This window comes from Rhinolophus ferrumequinum, chromosome 25 (genome assembly GCF_004115265.2).
Source record: "Rhinolophus ferrumequinum isolate MPI-CBG mRhiFer1 chromosome 25, mRhiFer1_v1.p, whole genome shotgun sequence".
NCBI classification, from domain to species: Eukaryota; Metazoa; Chordata; class Mammalia; order Chiroptera; family Rhinolophidae; genus Rhinolophus; species Rhinolophus ferrumequinum.
In genome coordinates, this window is record NC_046308.1 from 21,635,142 (window position 1) to 21,653,554 (window position 18,413).

At 53.0% G+C, this 18,413-nt stretch overlaps 1 gene segment (V, D, J or C); it reads left to right on the top strand.

The window, feature by feature from the left end:
* The first annotated feature begins 14,207 nt into the window (after nucleotides 1–14,207).
* On the top strand, nucleotides 14,208–17,285 carry LOC117017834 (immunoglobulin lambda constant 3-like). The segment is given in 3 exon segments: nucleotides 14,208–14,222; nucleotides 15,304–15,409; nucleotides 16,846–17,285. Coding segments are annotated over 3 exon segments (441 nt in total).
* Nucleotides 17,286–18,413: the final 1,128 nt, after the last annotated feature.

The window sequence follows — 18,413 nt, forward strand, 5'->3', positions numbered from 1 at the left end:
TACCTCTCCCACTTCTACTTCTCAATAAGACCTAATCATTTATCATCTCACATTTCTGATGTGTATTCTGTGTCTGGCTGAGTCTCCAGGTGAAAGGGTCTGTTATTACGGGAGGGTGAGGTATGACATGAGATTCCATCTACCTGTCGTCCACTCAACCTCCTCACCAGGGACAGGTGAGCTCTGAGTGCTGTGGAGCCCTGACTCAGAGCGGGAACTTTCCTGAGGTGCTGGCCCCTGAGATGCCAGCCTTGTCACTTGGGATGGGAGATGCTTAAGTGAGAGGGACCCGGGAGCCCTGAGGAGGGATCAGGGAGAAATGAGCAGGGTCCTGTGCTGAGACCCAGAGTCAGTGGGTTTCTGTTGAGATGTGTGGGGTCAAGGTCAGGCTCAAGGTCACCCTCGCGGGAGGCGGGGACTATAATCGTGAAGAATGTCAATATTTGAAGTTTGATCAAGGGGAGAGTTTATGGTTGTTTTACTGATGGAGCAGATGATTTCAGCCTTCATGCGGGGGAGGGACACAGAAGTGGGTCAATGAGAAAGGACACCATCCAGGACACAGAAAGGGCATCAGTGATTGTCCCCGGGAGAGAAATCAATGCGATTCAGGAGTACATTTAGGTGGGCGCAGACTAGCTCAGGCAGGTTGAGTGTCATCCTCAGGCTATACCAGGTCAGGCTTCCTGGTGACACAGTGCCCCCAGCCCCCTGTCCACGAGTCCCCCTCCCACGTCACTCACTGTGGCTCAGCCCCGAGTGCACCTGCAGCCTGGTATCAGAGACACTCTCACTCCAGGCCCCTGAGGCAGGTAAAGTTGCCTTACAGAGGTGCAGGCCCAACAGGCTGTCAGTCCACAGCTCCCCAACTCTCTCAGGCCTCTCTGTGTGAGCCACCAGCTCACCAGGGACAGGGAGCTGCCTTCAGGGATTCCTGACCCAAATCTCTGCCTAGGAGCTAAAAGGAAGCTAGGGGTCCCAGTGTCCCACGGCCTCTGCCTGACCCCACTCATGCATCTGAATGCTGGCCTCTTGTAAAGAAAGGTCCCCTCCCCCCAGGTCTCCCTCATCTCAATGGCCCAGCTGATAGAACGCCAGAATCTAACCACGCCTGATGCTGTCCTGCACCAATCTCCCATTTACTTTTGTCATTTTTTATCCTGGGAAACATTGCACACAAAAATAAGAAAGCAGGTGAATAAAAATGACCCCTGTTTCTATCAACCAGACACATCCAGAGTCATCAATTCACTCGTGATGCTGACTCACCCACAACAGAGTAACTCCTGTCTTATGCAATATTTTGAAGCAAATTCATTATCATAACTTTTCATCTGTAAATATTTCATTATGTGCTGAAAGATAAGGACCTAAAAGACAACTACAATGTCATTATCAAACTTGAACAGAAATTATCAATTATTCTTTAATATTAAAAATTAGTTTCTCCTCAAATGGCTCATGATTGTCATACGTCTATTTATTTGGTTGTATTTTGGGTGCTGTTATATTTGGTCATTTTTTGTTGGTTTGTTTTCCTTTTGGTGTTGTTTTTCCTTCTTGCTTTTTTAAATTAGTTGCAGGTTTGCAAACAATGTCATAGTTTGTTATCTTTTCGTATGAAGATTGAATAAGGTTTGACGCTGTGATTGGCAGATGTTGGGTCTGTAACTCCCAAATCGCTCCAGCTTTTCCTTGCAAGGTAGTGGCTGCAGGGGCTGAGGTGCTGGTCCTGGGACCGCCCCCCCACAGTCAGGATGCAGCCCCCAGCCTCCCTGAGCTGTACCAGGGCGGGTCTCTCTGCTTCGTGTTCCTGCAAAGTGGTTCTGAGATAGAAAAGATCCATAGGGTTCAGGTGTGACATTTTGATAAGACCCCTTCCTAGGATGTTTGGCTGCTTGCACCTAAGGTGCCCTGTGGGGTCATAACTGGTAGAATGAGGTCACTGGATTCTCAAATCTCAGGTGCATCAGATGGGATGGAACGCCAAGTGCAATATTTCAGGTCTGTCCCCCTTTCTCTTGTGAAGTCTGCAATTAGTCCACACAGGGAGGCCTGTCAGATGCTCTTTCCTCTCCAGGAATATGGTTCGTATTTTAGGCAAATATATAGATGCATATAAACGTTTGGTCTCTCCTTTAATAGAACAATTTACAAGATGATGGTCTGGTCCCTCTCATCTTCTGAAGGCGAACCCTTGAGCATCATGGTGAACTCTAGGATGGAAATATGTGTGATGTGTTCAAATCCACTGTGGTGATGTTTTCTGGATGAGGAATGATCCCACCTTTCCCCACTGACAGCCTCCTCAGGTGGCCCTGGGATCCTCTGGAACCAGCCCAGCAAATCTCAATCACTTCTGCTTTCTGCTGTAACAGCGTGTTTTAGACCCATTCTGTGCCTTTCCCATTTGGGCCTGGAATGGGCTATTTGCCCCCAGTATCCTGGATCCTTTTACTGTGTGGTATTTAGGGATTAAAATCCAAGTGCTGGCTCACATCTCCCTGTCTAATCAAATGATCCCAGACACAGCCTAAAATCCAATGAGACCCTGAAGGGTAACAGGGGATCCTACAAAGTCCCTGAAGATGCAGGTTGGCGTTACCTTCGAGAACCAGACCAGTCCTCCCTGGAGATGACCATCCCAGTCTAGGGTGACCCTGGGAAAGCCGGAGAAAGGGAGATGCATGGAGTCCCAGCTGGGGTCAGATTGAAGAACCTTATGGCCAGTCCATTCCAAGGCAATCCACCCTTCCTGTGGGGACATTGGGGACACCTGAGGACACCTCACCCTATGGTCTCACTGATGGGTCAGTGTTCTACAAACTCTATACAGAAGAGAAACGTTATTCTCCTCCAGGGAACTTCACTCCATAGAAAAGCAAATGCCGTCCTATATACTCATTTCCATTCCTGCGCAATGATTAGTGGGAAAATCATCTCCAACATGCCAATCTCCTGCAGGACCAGTCTTTCCAAGATTAGTGCTGCTTAACATAAGGGATCACCCATCCTGTTATGTGCTAGGGTGGGTAGGGCAGGCATATGGGCCCCCCGCTGAGCAGATACCCATGCCTGGAGCAGTGGCCCAAGCTTCCTCCATCACAGCTGCAGTTGGCGGGGGGGTGGAGCAGGGGCCTCCTAAGGAGGGGTTTTTGTACCAGTCTGTGTCACAGTGTCGTGTGTTCGGCGGAGGGACCCAGCTGACCGTCCTAGGTGAGTCTCTTCTTCTCCCCACTTCCCTGCTTTCCTCAAGGTATGGGCTATTTGCTGCATGTTTTGCTCTTTTTATACACCTGCTCATGCTGATCCTGGAGAGGGGTTCCCAGGGCCCTGGCCTCTTCCTCTCTCTAGTGGACTCCTCCTGCTTGGCTCAGCTGCTCCCATCACCTCTGACTACACACAAGAGATGGGACCAGACACCAAATAGGGCCAAGAGAACATTGGGGTCCTAAGACTTGTTCTTTCTGTCTCCTATGGACAACCTGTGTCTCAGGGGTTATTAGGGCCATCCTTTCCCGGGGAAAAACGGCATTGTGGGTTACCATCTGGAGACTTTACAAGGACTCAAAACCCCTCTTGTGCCAGCGACAAGCCTGGGGACAAATAGGTCAGAGGTTCAGGGAAGATCCTGGGACTGTGGGACTCGGGATCCAGAGCTGAAAACATCGCAGGCATGCAGGGGTTCCGCCAGGCCCTTATGGGGCTGTCATTCAGAGTCCTCGGCCAGCCCGGGACCCAGGGAACCATGAAGAAGGGAGGACAGAGAGGGGATGAGATGCTAAGAGCTAGGAGAAGGACAATGGGAAAACAGGGGGAGGTGAAATCCTGGGACATCAGGGTTACCCTCCTTAGAAGCACGAATCCCTGAGGGAACAGGTGGCAGCTACCTCGGCATGAAATCTCCCGGCTAACCAAGTACCAGAAGGGAAGCTCCAGTCAACTCTGCAGATAGGAGAGACCCAAGAACAGGCAGACACTCTCCTGATCAGCCACGTTCACCCCTTTAGAGAAGCTCAGGGAAGACAGATTTGGGTACAAACAGACCCTTTAGAACAAAGGCCCACGGCAGAGAAGTCAAGTCAGAAACGTCTCAAGACTGACCCCACAGTGGTCAGAGCACGCATCATACTCTCTGGGGACAGACGACAGACCCCACACAGACCCCATCAGAAAGTGAGGATGAGGCGGAACAGGAGGGTGAGGGACAGACCTCTGTGTGGCAGGCCAGTAACCAGGGAGGTTCTCAGAAGAGGGGACAGCAGTTCTCAAGGCTCTGATTTTCCCAGGAGAGGGGAGTTCAATGAGGCATACCCTCAAACCAGCCTTCTTGAGATGGACCCTCAATGGGACCCAAACTGTCCCTGAACTAGAGGCTGTGATTGGGTCCTCAGAAGCCAGTATCCCACATCCAGACCGAGGTAAGGAGCTCCCAGGAAGGACACCAGACCTCTGAGTTCCTGTCTTTCCCGCACCCCACAGGTCAGCCCAAGTCAGCGCCCTCGGTCACTCTGTTCCCGCCCTCCTCTGAGGAGCTCAGCGCCAACAAGGCCACACTGGTGTGTCTCATCAGTGACTTCTACCCCGGCGGTGTGACCGTGGCCTGGAAGGCAGACGGCACGCCCGTCACCCAGGGCGTGGAGACCACCAAACCCTCGAAACAGAGCAACAACAAGTACGCGGCCAGCAGCTACCTGAGCCTGACGGCCGACAAGTGGAAATCTAGCAGCAGATACAGCTGCCAGGTCACACACGATGGGAAAACCGTGGAGAAGACAGTGGAACCCTCAGCGTGTTCTTAGGACGCTGAGCACCCCCTCCCTCGGGGCACTGGAGACACAGGACCCCCGGAGGATCACCCGTCCCAAATCTCCCTCGACCTTCTTCCCAAACCCAATTAACTCCCAATAAAATGTCCTCATTGCCAGTCAGACATCATGTTCTCTGCTCATTTTTGTTTAACGCAGTTTGTCCTGAACTCTGCATTACAGAGTGAACACAATTCTTTCGGTCATTTGAAAAAGGAGTCAGAGGACAGAGTCTGCATGTTATCCTAAGTGGTGGATTCACTCTCACCCACAATTGCACAAGGAATGTTCTAGAACAGGGGATGGGGGCAGCACCACCCAGGAGAATCGGCCCTCTGCTCCGTCCCTAATCTTACTGTTCTTGTGTGGACCATGTCTACTCTCACGGTCCATCACCAGGTGCCCCTGCACCCCAGAGTAGTGCCTGAGCTGCCACACCTGGATTCCTCAGTCCTGGCACTCAGATGCCTTCCCTGGCTTCCTAGCGCGTCTCACATTCGCCATCCTCACTGTCTACACCATCCCTTTCCATAGGGCACACATGCTCCTCCTGCCTCACCAGATACGCAGTGCTGTGCCCCATTTCCAGGCCCTCACTGTCACACTCACCACAGGAACGACCATTGCTGGACCCTGGTCAGTCACTCCCAAACTCCTCCTTGGGGACCCCGCTACCTCATGTGTCATGAGGGTCAAACCTGTGGTCAGTTCCCCTGGGAGACAGGACAGGTCCGCTCTCTCCATCCCCTTACAAACCAGCCCACCACTGACTCCACCACAAGACATAATGTCCACTTGTTCTCCGGTGACCTATTTGGGGCCTGAGGTCAAAATCAATATCAGATTCTACAAGTGGACTATTGACTGGTCTGTTAACTGACTCATTGTCTTAGGAGTAAAAGCAGTGCTCACACACACACACACACACACACACACACACACACACACGTGTGAATGCACGTAGATATATGCTTACACACATAATTTCATAAAAACATACATCCATTGACAAACATGACTGTGGTGAGCACTGCTCTGGAAGGATCTGGGAGAGCAGGGTAGATGGTGCTGCAGTGAGACCCAGGGTGGACATGACCAAAGAAAAGCCAGTCACTGCAGTCACCATGTGGTGGGCTTCCAGGGACAACTGAAAGGTCATTCCAGTCAAGTTTGAGAGGGAGACTGTGAGACCTGCAGAGGTTGGTCACAGGACAGTGGCCAGGAACAGCAGGCAGATCTGGGGAAAAAGGGAGAGTACTTGTTGAGCGTGACTCTGTGTCAGAAAGAGAAAAACACTAGGCATGTGTGTCCCTTATGTGAGATCTGCAGGTGACATACAGGGCCCAGGATGCTAGCTGAGCCCTGGGTGTTGCTACGCCACCTCCAACATGTAGGTCTGGCCCAGGGGTGCAATGTGCATGGCAGGTTGTAAAGGCCACCCTAACTGGTGACATTCCTGAACCAGGACATGTGTAATTCAATTGTGGGTAAGGAGACAGCGCACACGCACACACTGAGAGCTCACAGAAAAGTACCATGCTGGGAGCGGCGTCAGCTTCCCCTTGGGCACAGGGCCCTGGCTGGGCCATGCCAGCTTAATTCAACCCAGGCAAGGAGGCAGCTGCACCCACGGGCTCAGAAGGGGGATGAACAGCGACTGTCCCACTGCACCTCAGGGTATCCCAGCGGAGGGCCGGGACACTGGAGCGCAGGACCGCGCAGAAGGGGCAGCATGCTGGGGTCAACGTACTTGTCCCCCCACCCACCTTCCCGTTCCCACCCTCTCGTTCGACGTGACCTCCTCTGCTGAGGATGCCGAGGCATCCTGGACCTCCCCACGAGTCCCACTCTGCAAAGGGTCCCAGCTCCATCATTCTGCGATAAACAGCCTGCTCACCAATTTCACAATGACAATGCCAAACGACATGGGTCAGGGTACAGCTCCTTCCTCTGGATGAAATTCGGTGAAAATTCTGGGTCAGTACCAGCACATTCTCCACAATGCAATCCTATGGCTAAGGACACCTAGAATCCTAAAAATCCATAAAATTGAAGTTCCATCCACCCCCAGTCGGGGAGGGACACCCCACAGTAAGCCTCCCATCTGCCTGATCGTGACCCGTGACAAGGAGGCTGGACTTTGGGCCTCCCTTGCAGCTGCAGGTGGGCCTGGGCAGGGGGTGGAAGGCGCGACAGGAGGTTTGTGTGTGAGTCTGTATCACAGTGTGCTGTGTTCGGCGGCGGGACCCAGCTGACCGTCTCAGGTGAGTCTCACGCTTTCCCTCCTCCTGCTGGGGGTCCACACTGAAATTTGGGCAGATTTGTCTCTCCTTTCACTTCAGACTAGAACTAGACTCTGAATTGCTCTGGCATTGTGTAACCTTCACCTTTTCTGTCTGCCTGGCTCAGCCCCCACTACGCGGTTTTGCTTCTGAGGCACCTGGTGGGGACAGGATGGGAGAATTCTAGGGATTCCCTCCAGCCCTTCCTCACTGTGACCCTGCCCTCTCCCTCCAAGGGAACTTCACTCCTAGACTCTGAGAATTTCGGCTCTCTCAGAGTCTCTGAGCTCTGGGGACTTATACAATTGAAGAGCTGAAAGTCTGTGAGAGTGGGGGGCTTTGCTTGGTGCACCAGGACCAGGGGATGTGGGAAGGAGGCTGGGATCAGCTGAACTGAACACGTGTGTGTCTCTTGGATTCTGTCCTCTCTGGGCAGTAGATGGAAGTTAGTGAGAGGCTAGGGAGGGGATCTCTATAGCAGGGACGTGAAGAGAGAGGAGGAATCAAGGCAAGGTGGACAAGAATGGATGGAGGATTTTTGATGAGAAGACCTCAGGGTGCTGGAATCTTCCTCACCATCCAAAGCAGGCAAGGCCCCCAGACAGGACAGGTGTCAGGACACTCAGGCCCCAAAGGTTGTCCCATCCCTATCAACTCTGGAGCAGAGACCTCAGAACAGATTCATGTGCTGGGTGCCCTCCGGGGTCTGGTGACAAGGACAGGCCCACCCAGGCAGACGAATGTCCTAGGACAGACAGATTCCCCAGGAGAACGTCACAGGACCAAGAGATGGCTCCGAACAGACACAGACCCAGACTAAGAATAGCACAGTTAACTGCTGGGGGACCCACGTGGACCCCCTGAATCCAGCTCTGTTGCTGACAGCACTCCCTACCCTGGCAGCCCTAGAATGTTTTCTGTAGGGAATGGAACTTGTGCTACAACGATAATGCCAGTGGTCTCTGAGTAAGAAACTCTCTCTTCTAAAGAGAGGAGAGCGCAAGCCCAGGACAGGCAGATGCTCTGTTGTGAGAACACAGGGGAGAGGGATCAGGGCCAGATTCTGCAGAGACTGATGACCCAGGACAGACAGAGCGCTAAGAAAGATGGGGTATCAAGGTGATGCCAGTCACTACCTGGAAGCAGAGGGTGGGATGGTTGGTAATGAGACCTGTGAACCTGAGAAGGAAACAATGGGCAAAGGGGCGGTCACAGCTGCCAAGTATCAGGCACTGAGATTCTGCCAACAGGAGGTGAGTCTCATCCCCCATCCCTGACCTGACCAAAGGGGAGCAGGGGCCACATTGGGACCATGCCGTGGACTGGGAGGGGATGTACCCACATCCAGACCGAGGTCAGGAGGTCCCAGGATGGACACCAGACCTCTGAGGTCCTGTCTTTCCCGCACCCCGCAGGTCAGCCCAAGTCAGCGCCCTCGGTCACTCTGTTCCCGCCCTCCTCTGAGGAGCTCAGCGCCAACAAGGCCACACTGGTGTGTCTCATCAGTGACTTCTACCCCGGCGGCGTGACCGTGGCCTGGAAGGCAGATGGCACGCCAGTCACCCAGGGCGTGGAGACCACCAAGCCCTCGAAACAGAGCAACAACAAGTACGCGGCCAGCAGCTACCTGAGCCTGACGGCCGACAAGTGGAAATCTAGCAGCAGATACAGCTGCCAGGTCACGCACGATGGGAAAACCGTGGAGAAGACATTGACCCCCTCGGAGTGTTAGGTCTCTGACAGCCCTACCTCGGGGACATTCCTCACCCAGTCTCCCTTTCACCAGCTCTCCACTGTACCCCTGAGACCCTGCCCTGGATCAGCTCACACTAGGCAGGTCTCACTCCCTCCCCACTTCTACTTCTCAATAAATACCTAATCATTTATCATCTCACATTTCTGATGTGTATTCTGTGTCTGGCTGAGTCTCCAGGTGAAAGGGTCTGTTATTACGGGAGGATGAGGTATGACATGAGATTCCATCTACCTGTCGTCCACTCACCTCCTCACCAGGGACAGGTGAGCTCTGAGTGCTGTGGAGCCCTGACTCAGAGCGGGAACTTTCCTGAGGTGCTGGCCCCTGAGATGCCGGCCTTGTCACTTGGGACGGGAGATGCTTAAGTTAGAGGGACCCGGGAGCCCTGAGGAGGGATCAGGGAGAAATGAGCAGGGCCCTGTGCTGAGACCCAGAGTCAGTGGGTTTCTGTTGAGATGTGTGGGGTCAAGGTCAGGCTCAAGGTCACCCTCGCTGGAGGCGGGGACTATAATCGTGAAGAATGTCAATATTTGAAGTTTGATCAGGGGGAGAGTTTATGGTTGTTTTACTGATGGGGCAGATGATTTCAGCCTTCATGCGGGGGAGGGACACAGAAGTGGGTCAATGAGAAAGGGCACCATCCAGGACACAGAAAGGGCATCAGTGATTGTCCCTGGGAGAGAAATCAATGCGAATTCAGGAGTACATTTAGGTGGACGCAGACTAGCTCAGGGCAGGGTGAGTGTGGTCTTCAGGCTACACCAGGTCAGGCTTCCCGGTGACACAGTGCCCCCAGCCCCCTGTCCACGAGTCCCCCTCCCACGTCACTCACTGTGGCTCAGCCCCGAGTGCACCTGCAGCCTGGTATCAGAGACACTCTCACTCCAGGCCCCTGAGGCAGGTAAAGTTGCCTTACAGAGGTGCAGGCCCAACAGGCTGTCAGTCCACAGCTCCCCAACTCTCTCAGGCCTCTCTGTGTGAGCCACCAGCTCACCAGGGACAGGGAGCTGCCTTCAGGATTCCTGACCCAAATCTCTGCCTAGGAGCTAAAAGGAAGCTAGGGGTCCCAGTGTCCCACGGCCTCTGCCTGACTCCACTCATGCATCTGAATGTTGGCCTCTTGTAAAGAAAGGTCCCTCCCAGGTCTCCCTCATCTCAATGGCCCAGCTATAGAACGCCAGAATCTAACCACGCCTGATGCTGTCCTGCACCAATCTCCCATTTACTTTTGTCATTTTTTATCCTGGGAAACATTGCACACAAAAATAAGAAAGCAGGTGAATAAAAATGACCCCTGTTTCTATCAACCAGACACATCCAGAGTCATCAATTCACTCGTGATGCTGACCCACCCACAACAGAGTAACTCCTGTCATATGCAATATTTTGAAGCAAATTCATTATCATAACTTTTCATCTGTAAATATTTCATTATGTGCTGAAAAATGAGGACCTAAAAGATAACTACAATGTCATTATCAAACTTGAACAGAAATTATCAATAATTCTTTAATATTAAAAATTACTTTCTCCTCAAATGGCTCATGATTGTCATACGTCTATTTATTTGGTTGTATTTTTGGTGCTGTTATATTTGGTCATTTTTTGTTGGTTTGTTTTCCTTTTGGTGTTGTTTTGCCTTCTTGCTTTTTTTAATTAGTTGCAGGTTTGCAAACAATGTCATAGTGTGTTATCTTTTCGTATGAAGATTGAATAAGGTTTGACGCTGTGATTGGCAGATGTTGGGTCTGTATCTCCCAAATCGCTCCAGCTTTTCCTTGCAAGGTAGTGGCTGCAGGGGCTGAGGTGCTGGTCCTGGGACCGCCCCCCCACTGTCAGGATGCAGCCCCCAGTCTCCCTGAGCTGTACCAGGGCGGGTCTCTCTGCTTCGTGTTCCTGCAAAGTGGTTCTGAGATAGAAAGGATCCATAGGGTTCAGGTGTGACATTTTTATAAGACCCCTTCCTAGGATGTTTGGCTGCTTGCACCTAAGGTGCCCTGGGGGGTCATAACTGGTAGAATGAGGTCACTGGATTCTCAAATCTCAGGTGCATCAGATGGGATGGAACGCCAAGTGCAATATTTCAGGTCTGTCCTCCTTTCTCTTGTGAAGTCTGCAATTAGTCCACACAGGGAGGCCTGTCAGATGCTCTTTCCTCTCCAGGAATATGGTTCGTATTTTAAGCAAATATATAGATGCATATAAACGTTTGGTCTCTCCTTTAATAGAACAATTTACAAGATGATGGCCTGGTCCCTCTCGTCTTCTGAAGGCGAACCCTTGAGCATCATGGTGAACTCTAGGATGGAAATATGTGTGATGTGTTCAAATCCACTGTGGTGATGTTTTCTGGATGAGGAATGATCCCACCTTTCCCCACTGACAGCCTCCTCAGGTGGCCCTGGGATCCTCTGGAACCAGCCCAGCTAATCTCAATGACTTCTGCTTTCTGCTGTAACAGCGTGTTTTAGACCCATTCTGTGCCTTTCCCATTTGGGCCTGGAATGGGCTATTTGCCCCCAGTATCCTGGATCCTTTTACTGTGTGGTATTTAGGGATTAAAATCCAAGTGCTGGCTCACATCTCCCTGTCTAATCAAATGATCCCAGACACAGCCTAAAATCCAATGAGACCCTGAAGGGTAACAGGGGATCCTACAAAGTCCCTGAAGATGCAGGTTGGCGTTACCTTCGAGAACCAGACCAGTCCTCCCTGGAGATGACCATCCCAGTCTAGGGTGACCCTGGGAAAGCCGGAGAAAGGGAGATGCATGGAGTCCCAGCTGGGGTCAGATTGAAGAACCTTATGGCCAGTCCATTCCAAGGCAATCCACCCTTCCTTTGGGGGGATTGGGGACCCCTGAGGACACCTCACCCTGTGGTCTCATTGATGGGTCAGTGTTCTACCAACTCTATACAGAAGAGAAACGTTATTCTCCTCCAGGGAACTTCACTCCATAGAAAAGCAAATGCCGTCCTATATACTCATTTCCATTCCTGCGCAATGATTAGTGGGAAAATCATCTCCAACATGCCAATCTCCTGCAGGACCAGTCTTTCCAAAATTACTGCTGCTTAACATAAGGGATCACCCATCCTGTTATGTGCTGGGGTGGGCAGGGCAGGCATATGGGCCCCCCGCTGAGCAGACACCGGTGCCTGGAGCAGTGGCCCAAGCTTCCTCCATCACAGCTGCAGTTGGGGGGGGGGTGGAGCAGGGGCCTCCTAAGGAGGGGTTTTTGTACCAGTCTGTGTCACAGTGTCCTGTGTTCGGCGGAGGGACCCAGCTGACCGTCCTAGGTGAGTCTCTTCTTCTCCCCACTTCCCTGCTTTCTCCAAGGTTTGGGCTATTTGCTGCTGGTTTTGCTCTTCTTATACACCTGCTCATGCTGATCCCGGAGAGGGGTTCCCGGGGCCCTGGCCTCTTCCTCTCTCTAGTGGAATCCTCCTGCTTGGCTCAGCTGCTCCCATCACCTCTGACTACACACAAGAGATGGGACCAGACACCAAATAGGGCCAAGAGAACATTGGGGTCCTAAGACTTCTTCTTTCTGTCTCCTATGGACAACCTGTGTCTCAGGGGTTATTAGGGCCATCCTTTCCCGGGGAAAAACGGCATTGTGGGTTACCATCTGGAGACTTTACAAGGACTCAAAACCCCTCTTGTGCCAGCGACAAGCCTGGGGACAAATAGGTCAGAGGTTCAGGGAAGATCCTGGGACTGTGGGACTCGGGATCCAGAGCTGAAAACATCGCAGGCATGCAGGGGTTCCGCCAGGCCCTTATGGGGCTGTCATTCAGAGTCCTCGGCCAGCCCGGGACCCAGGGAACCATGAAGAAGGGAGGACAGAGAGGGGATGAGATGCTAAGAGCTAGGAGAAGGACAATGGGAAAACGGGGGGAGGTGAAATCCTGGGACATCAGGGTTACCCTCCTTAGAAGCACAAATCCCTGAGGGAACAGGTGGCAGCTACCTCGGCATGAAATCTCCCGGCTAACCAAGTACCAGAAGGGAAGCTCCAGTCAACTCTGCAGATAGGAGAGACCCAAGAACAGGCAGACACTCTCCTGATCAGCCACGTTCACCCCTTTAGAGAAGCTCAGGGAAGACAGATTTGGGTACAAACAGACCCTTTAGAACAAAGGCCCACGGCAGAGAAGTCAAGTCAGAAACGTCTCAAGACTGACCCCACAGTGGTCAGAGCACGCATCATACTCTCTGGGGACAGACGACAGACCCCACACAGACCCCATCAGAAAGTGAGGATGAGGTGGAACAGGAGGGTGAGGGACAGACCTCTGTGTGGCAGGCCAGTAACCAGGGAGGTTCTCAGAAGAGGGGACAGCAGTTCTCAAGGCTCTGATTTTCCCAGGAGAGGGGAGTTCAATGAGGCATACCCTCAAACCAGCCTTCTTGAGATGGACCTCAATGGGACCCAAACTGTCCCTGAACTAGAGGCTGTGATTGGGTCCTCAGAAGCCAGTATCCCACATCCAGACCGAGGTAAGGAGCTCCCAGGAAGGACACCATACCTCTGAGTTCCTGTCTTTCCCGCACCCCACAGGTCAGCCCAAGTCAGCACCCTCGGTCACTCTGTTCCCGCCCTCCTCTGAGGAGCTCAGCGCCAACAAGGCCACACTGGTGTGTCTCATCAGTGACTTCTACCCCGGCGGTGTGACCGTGGCTTGGAAGGCAGACGGCACGCCCGTCACCCAGGGCGTGGAGACCACCAAGCCCTCGAAACAGAGCAACAACAAGTACGCGGCCAGCAGCTACCTGAGCCTGACGGCCGACAAGTGGAAATCTAGCAGCAGATACAGCTGCCAGGTCACGCACGATGGGAAAACCGTGGAGAAGACACTGACCCCCTCGGAGTGTTAGGTCTCTGACAGCCCTACCTCGGGGACATTCCTCACCCAGTCTCCCATTCACCAGCTCTCCACTGTACCCCTGAGACCCTGCCCTGGATCGGCTCACACCAGGCAGGTCTCACTCCCTCCCCACTTCTACTTCTCAATAAAGACCTAATCATTTATCATCTCACATTTCTGATGTGTATTCTGTGTCTGGCTGAGTCTCCAGGTGAAAGGGTCTGTTATTACGGGAGGGTGAGTCATGACATGAGATTCCATCTACCTGTCGTCCACTCAACCTCCTCACCAGGGACAGGTGAGCTCTGAGTGCTGTGGAGCCCTGACTCAGAGCGGGAACTTTCCTGAGGTGCTGGCCCCTGAGATGCCGGCCTTGTCACTTGGGACGGGAGATGCTTAAGTGAGAGGGACCCGGGAGCCCTGAGGAGGGATCAGGGAGAAATGAGCAGGGTCCTGTGCTGAGACCCAGAGTCAGTGGGTTTCTGTTGAGATGTGTGTGGTCAAGGTCAGGCTCAAGGTCACCCTCGCTGGAGGCGGGGACTATAATCGTGAAGAATGTCAATATTTGAAGTTTGATCAGGGGGAGAGTTTATAGTTGTTTTACTGATGGAGCAGATGACTTCAGCCTTCATGTGGGGGTGTGCCAGGAACAGCTGGCAGATCTGGGAATGAGGGCACAGGGATTGCTGAGCATGACCCTGTGTCAGAGAGAGAAGGATGGGACGCATGCTTATCCCTTGCATGATCCCTGCATGTGCCACACAGGGGACGCCATGTGCCCTGGGTGATGGGTAGCCACCTGGGTGATGGGTGACCCCCTCGAGCCACCTGGCAGGTTTGGTCCAGGGGTGCTATATGTATCACAGGTTGTGGGAGCATCCTGACTGGTGACATTCCTGAATATGGACATGTGTGATTCAACATTTGGGGAAGGGGACAGCAGACACTCACACACTGAGAGCTCATAGAAAATACTGGATTGGCAGAAGTGTTCCCTTCCCCATCTCTGCAGGGTCCTGACTGGGCCATCAAGCTCTAATTTAACCTAGGCACTCACACCAGGAGGCACCTGCACCCACGGGATCAGCAGCAGGACAAAACAGTGAGCATCCCAATGCACCTGAGGCTGTCCCAGCCGAGGGCCGGGACCCTGCAGTTTAGGACGGGCACAAAAGTCTGCATCTGGGATAAACGTGAGTGGCCCCCACCCACCCTTCCCATTCCACCCACTAATTCTACGTGCCCTCCTCTGCTGAGGATGACAGGCCTTCCAGGATCTGCCCGCGATTCCTGCTCTACAAGAGGGTCCCAGTTCATCACCTCCGATAAACATGCCTGCTCACAAATTTCACAATGACAACACGACATGAATTAAACCAGGGCACCTTCCTAAGGATACAATTAGTAAAAATTCTGGTGCAATATCCATTCATTGGAACCAATGCCATCCCCATGGCCAAGCACATCTGGAATCCTAAAACTGCATGGACTTGAAATTCCATGTAGAGGGACCATGTCCACTCTCCCTCCCCTCTGCCTCATCATGACCCGTGACAAGGAGGCTGGACTTTGGGCCTCCCTTGCAGCTGCAGGTGGGCCTGGGCAGGGGGTGGAATGGTGACAGGAGGTTTGTGTGTGAGTCTGTATCATAGTGTATTGTGTTCGGCGGATGGACCCAGCTGACCGTCTCAGGTGAGTCTCCCTATTTCCTTCCTCTTCCTTGAGGTTCATATTTGAGTAGATTTTTATCTGCTTTCAGTTAGTCTAGAACTGAAGTCTGAATCTCTCTGCATTCTCTGACCTTCACCTTTTCTATCTGCCTGACTCAGCCCCCTCTCCCCTGTTTTGCTTCCGAGGCACCTGGTGGGGACACAATAGGAGCACCCCAGGGACCTTTTCCTGCACATTTGATATGACCCAGACCTCCCTCTCCAGAGGAACTTCATCCCTGGACTCTCAGAGATTCGGCTCCCTCAGGGTCTCTAAGCCCTAACCTCTCAGGAGAATTGAGGGACTGAAGTCCTCGAGAGTGGGGGGCTCTGGTTGGTGCTCCAGGACCAGGGGATGTGGGAAGGAGGCTGGGATCCGCTGAACAGGACATGTGTGTGTCTTTGGATTCTGTCCTCTCTGGGCGGTAGATGGAAGCTAGTGAGGAGCTAGTGACAGGATCTCTATAGCGGGGACATGAAGAGAGAGAGGAGGAATCAAGGCAAGGTGGCTGGAAATGGAGGAGGAATTCCGATGAGATGGCCTCAGGGTGCTGGATCCTTCAGTTCCCAAGACAGGCAGGACGGCCTCCCACCCCTCATACAGACAGGACAGGTGTCAAGCCCCTCAGGCCCCACAGGTTGCCCCACCCCTCTCAACTCTGGAGCAGAGACCGCAGAGTAGACACTTGCACTGGCTGTGCTCCTGAGACAGGTGAAAAGGACAGGCCCTAGCAGGCACACGGATGTCCTAGGACAGACAGATTCCCCCAGTATAACATCACAGGACTGAGAGAACCCTCAGAACAGACACAGACCCAGACTAAAAAGAGAACAGCCACCTCGTGGGGAACCCACGTGGACCACTTGAAAATCAGCCCAAGTGTGGACACCCATCCCTACCTGGGCAGCCCCAGTGTATTCTCTGTGGGCAGTGGAGCAGTGGCAGCAATGAGTGTCAGGGGGACTTTGAGCCAGAAACTCCCTCCCCACAAGGGAGGAGAGCCCAAGCCCAGGACAGAGAGGTGTCCTTTGTGAGGACACTGGGGAGAGACATCATGGGGGACTTTCACACAGACTGATGCCCCAGGACAGACAGAGCCCTGAGGAAACATGAGATCTCCAGGTGCTGCCAGGCAGAAACAGGAAACAGAGGGTGGGATGGTGGGTGGTGAGACCTGTGAACCTGAGGAAGAAATGGTGGGTGAAGGGGTGCCTCACGACTCCCAAGTATCAGGCACTGAGATTCTGCCAACAGGAGGTGAGTCTCATCCCCCATCCCTGACCTGACCAAAGGGGAGCAGGGGCCACATTGGGACCATGCCGTGGACTGGGAGAGATGTACCCACATCCAGACCGAGGTCAGAAGGTCCCAGGATGGACACCAGACCTCTGAGGTCCTGTCTTTCCCGCACCCCACAGGTCAGCCCAAGTCTGCGCCCTCGGTCACTCTGTTCCCGCCCTCCTCTGAGGAGCTCAGCGCCAACAAGGCCACACTGGTGTGTCTCATCAGTGACTTCTACCTCGGCGGCGTGACCGTGGCCTGGAAGGCAGACGGCACCGTCGTCACCCAGGGCGTGAAGACCACCAAGCCCTGGAAACAGAGCAACAACAAGTACGCGGCCAGCAGCTACCTGAGCCTGACGGCCGACAAGTGGAAATCTAGCAGCAGATACAGCTGCCAGGTCACGCACGATGGGAAAACCGTGGAGAAGACAGTGGAACCCTCAGCGTGTTCTTAGGACGCTGAGCACCCCCACCCTCGGGGCATTGGAGACACAGGACCCCCGGAGGATCACCTGTCCCAAACCTCCCTCGACCCTCTTCCCAAACCCAATTAACTCCCAATAAAATGTCCTCATTGCCAGTCAGACATCATGCTCTCTGCTCATTTTTGGTTTATGCGTTTTTCTCCTGATTGTCACCTTCCCTGGGCAACACAATGCTATTGTTTCTGCGGTTGTGGAGCCCATGTCATCTCCAGAGCATCCCTGTTCCCTTAGGATCCCCTACTCCACTTGTCTCTCCAGGTACACTGTCCTGTGTCCCGTATCTTAGACCCTCACTGTCACACTCACTACAGACCTTTCAGTCCTTGGACTCTCATTATTCACCCCTACACTCCTTGTTGGGGACCCCTGCCTCCCACCAGTGTCTCGGGGGTCTCAGCTATATTCTAGGCTCATGGATGACAGTGCCAGTTAAGCTGTCTGTCGATGCCTTAGAGGCCAGCCTACCACTGACGCCCCCACAAGCACTATTGTCAAATTGGCCTTTGGTGGCCAATGTCGCCATGAGGTTGAAGTGAAGAATCAGATTCTGTGAATGTACCATGAATATATCTCTGTACTGAGTCACCTTCTTGGCAGCTCAGATGCAACCTGAAAACCTGAAAAATTATTGTCCTAGGAGCTGACACAGTAACGGGGTCTGAGGTGTTAGACAGAAGGACATACATGTGCACATGCACACGTTCTCACTAACATGAGCTCGCATGCACACGCACACACACACACACACGGACACACACACACACTCACGTGCTTTTGCAAACATGACCACATAGTTCATGTGTCCAGGATGTTTGGTGGCATCCAGAATCTGCCTCAGCTCGGCAGAGAGCACAGGTTCTTTCATCTCTGGGTTGTAAACTGGACTTCTCACTTGTTACACCTGACACTTCCCCCATGAGCAGAGCCAGGGACACAGCCCTTTTCAGGACTGGAAGATACCTGGGACATAACAGGACACTTAGACATTTCCTCTTAGCCCCTCAATGACTGGGGAGGGCTGGAAGGTCACTCACAAGGACACAAAGTTGCATGTGGGGAAGGGACCGTCCCTTCTCCCCCTCCCATCAGCCAGACCAGCCCCCATGACAAGGAGGCTGGACTTCAAGCCTCCCTTGCAGCTGCAGGTGGGCCTGGGCAGGGGGTGGAGGGGGTGACAGGAGGTTTGTGTTCGAGACTGTGTCACTGTGTTATGTGTTC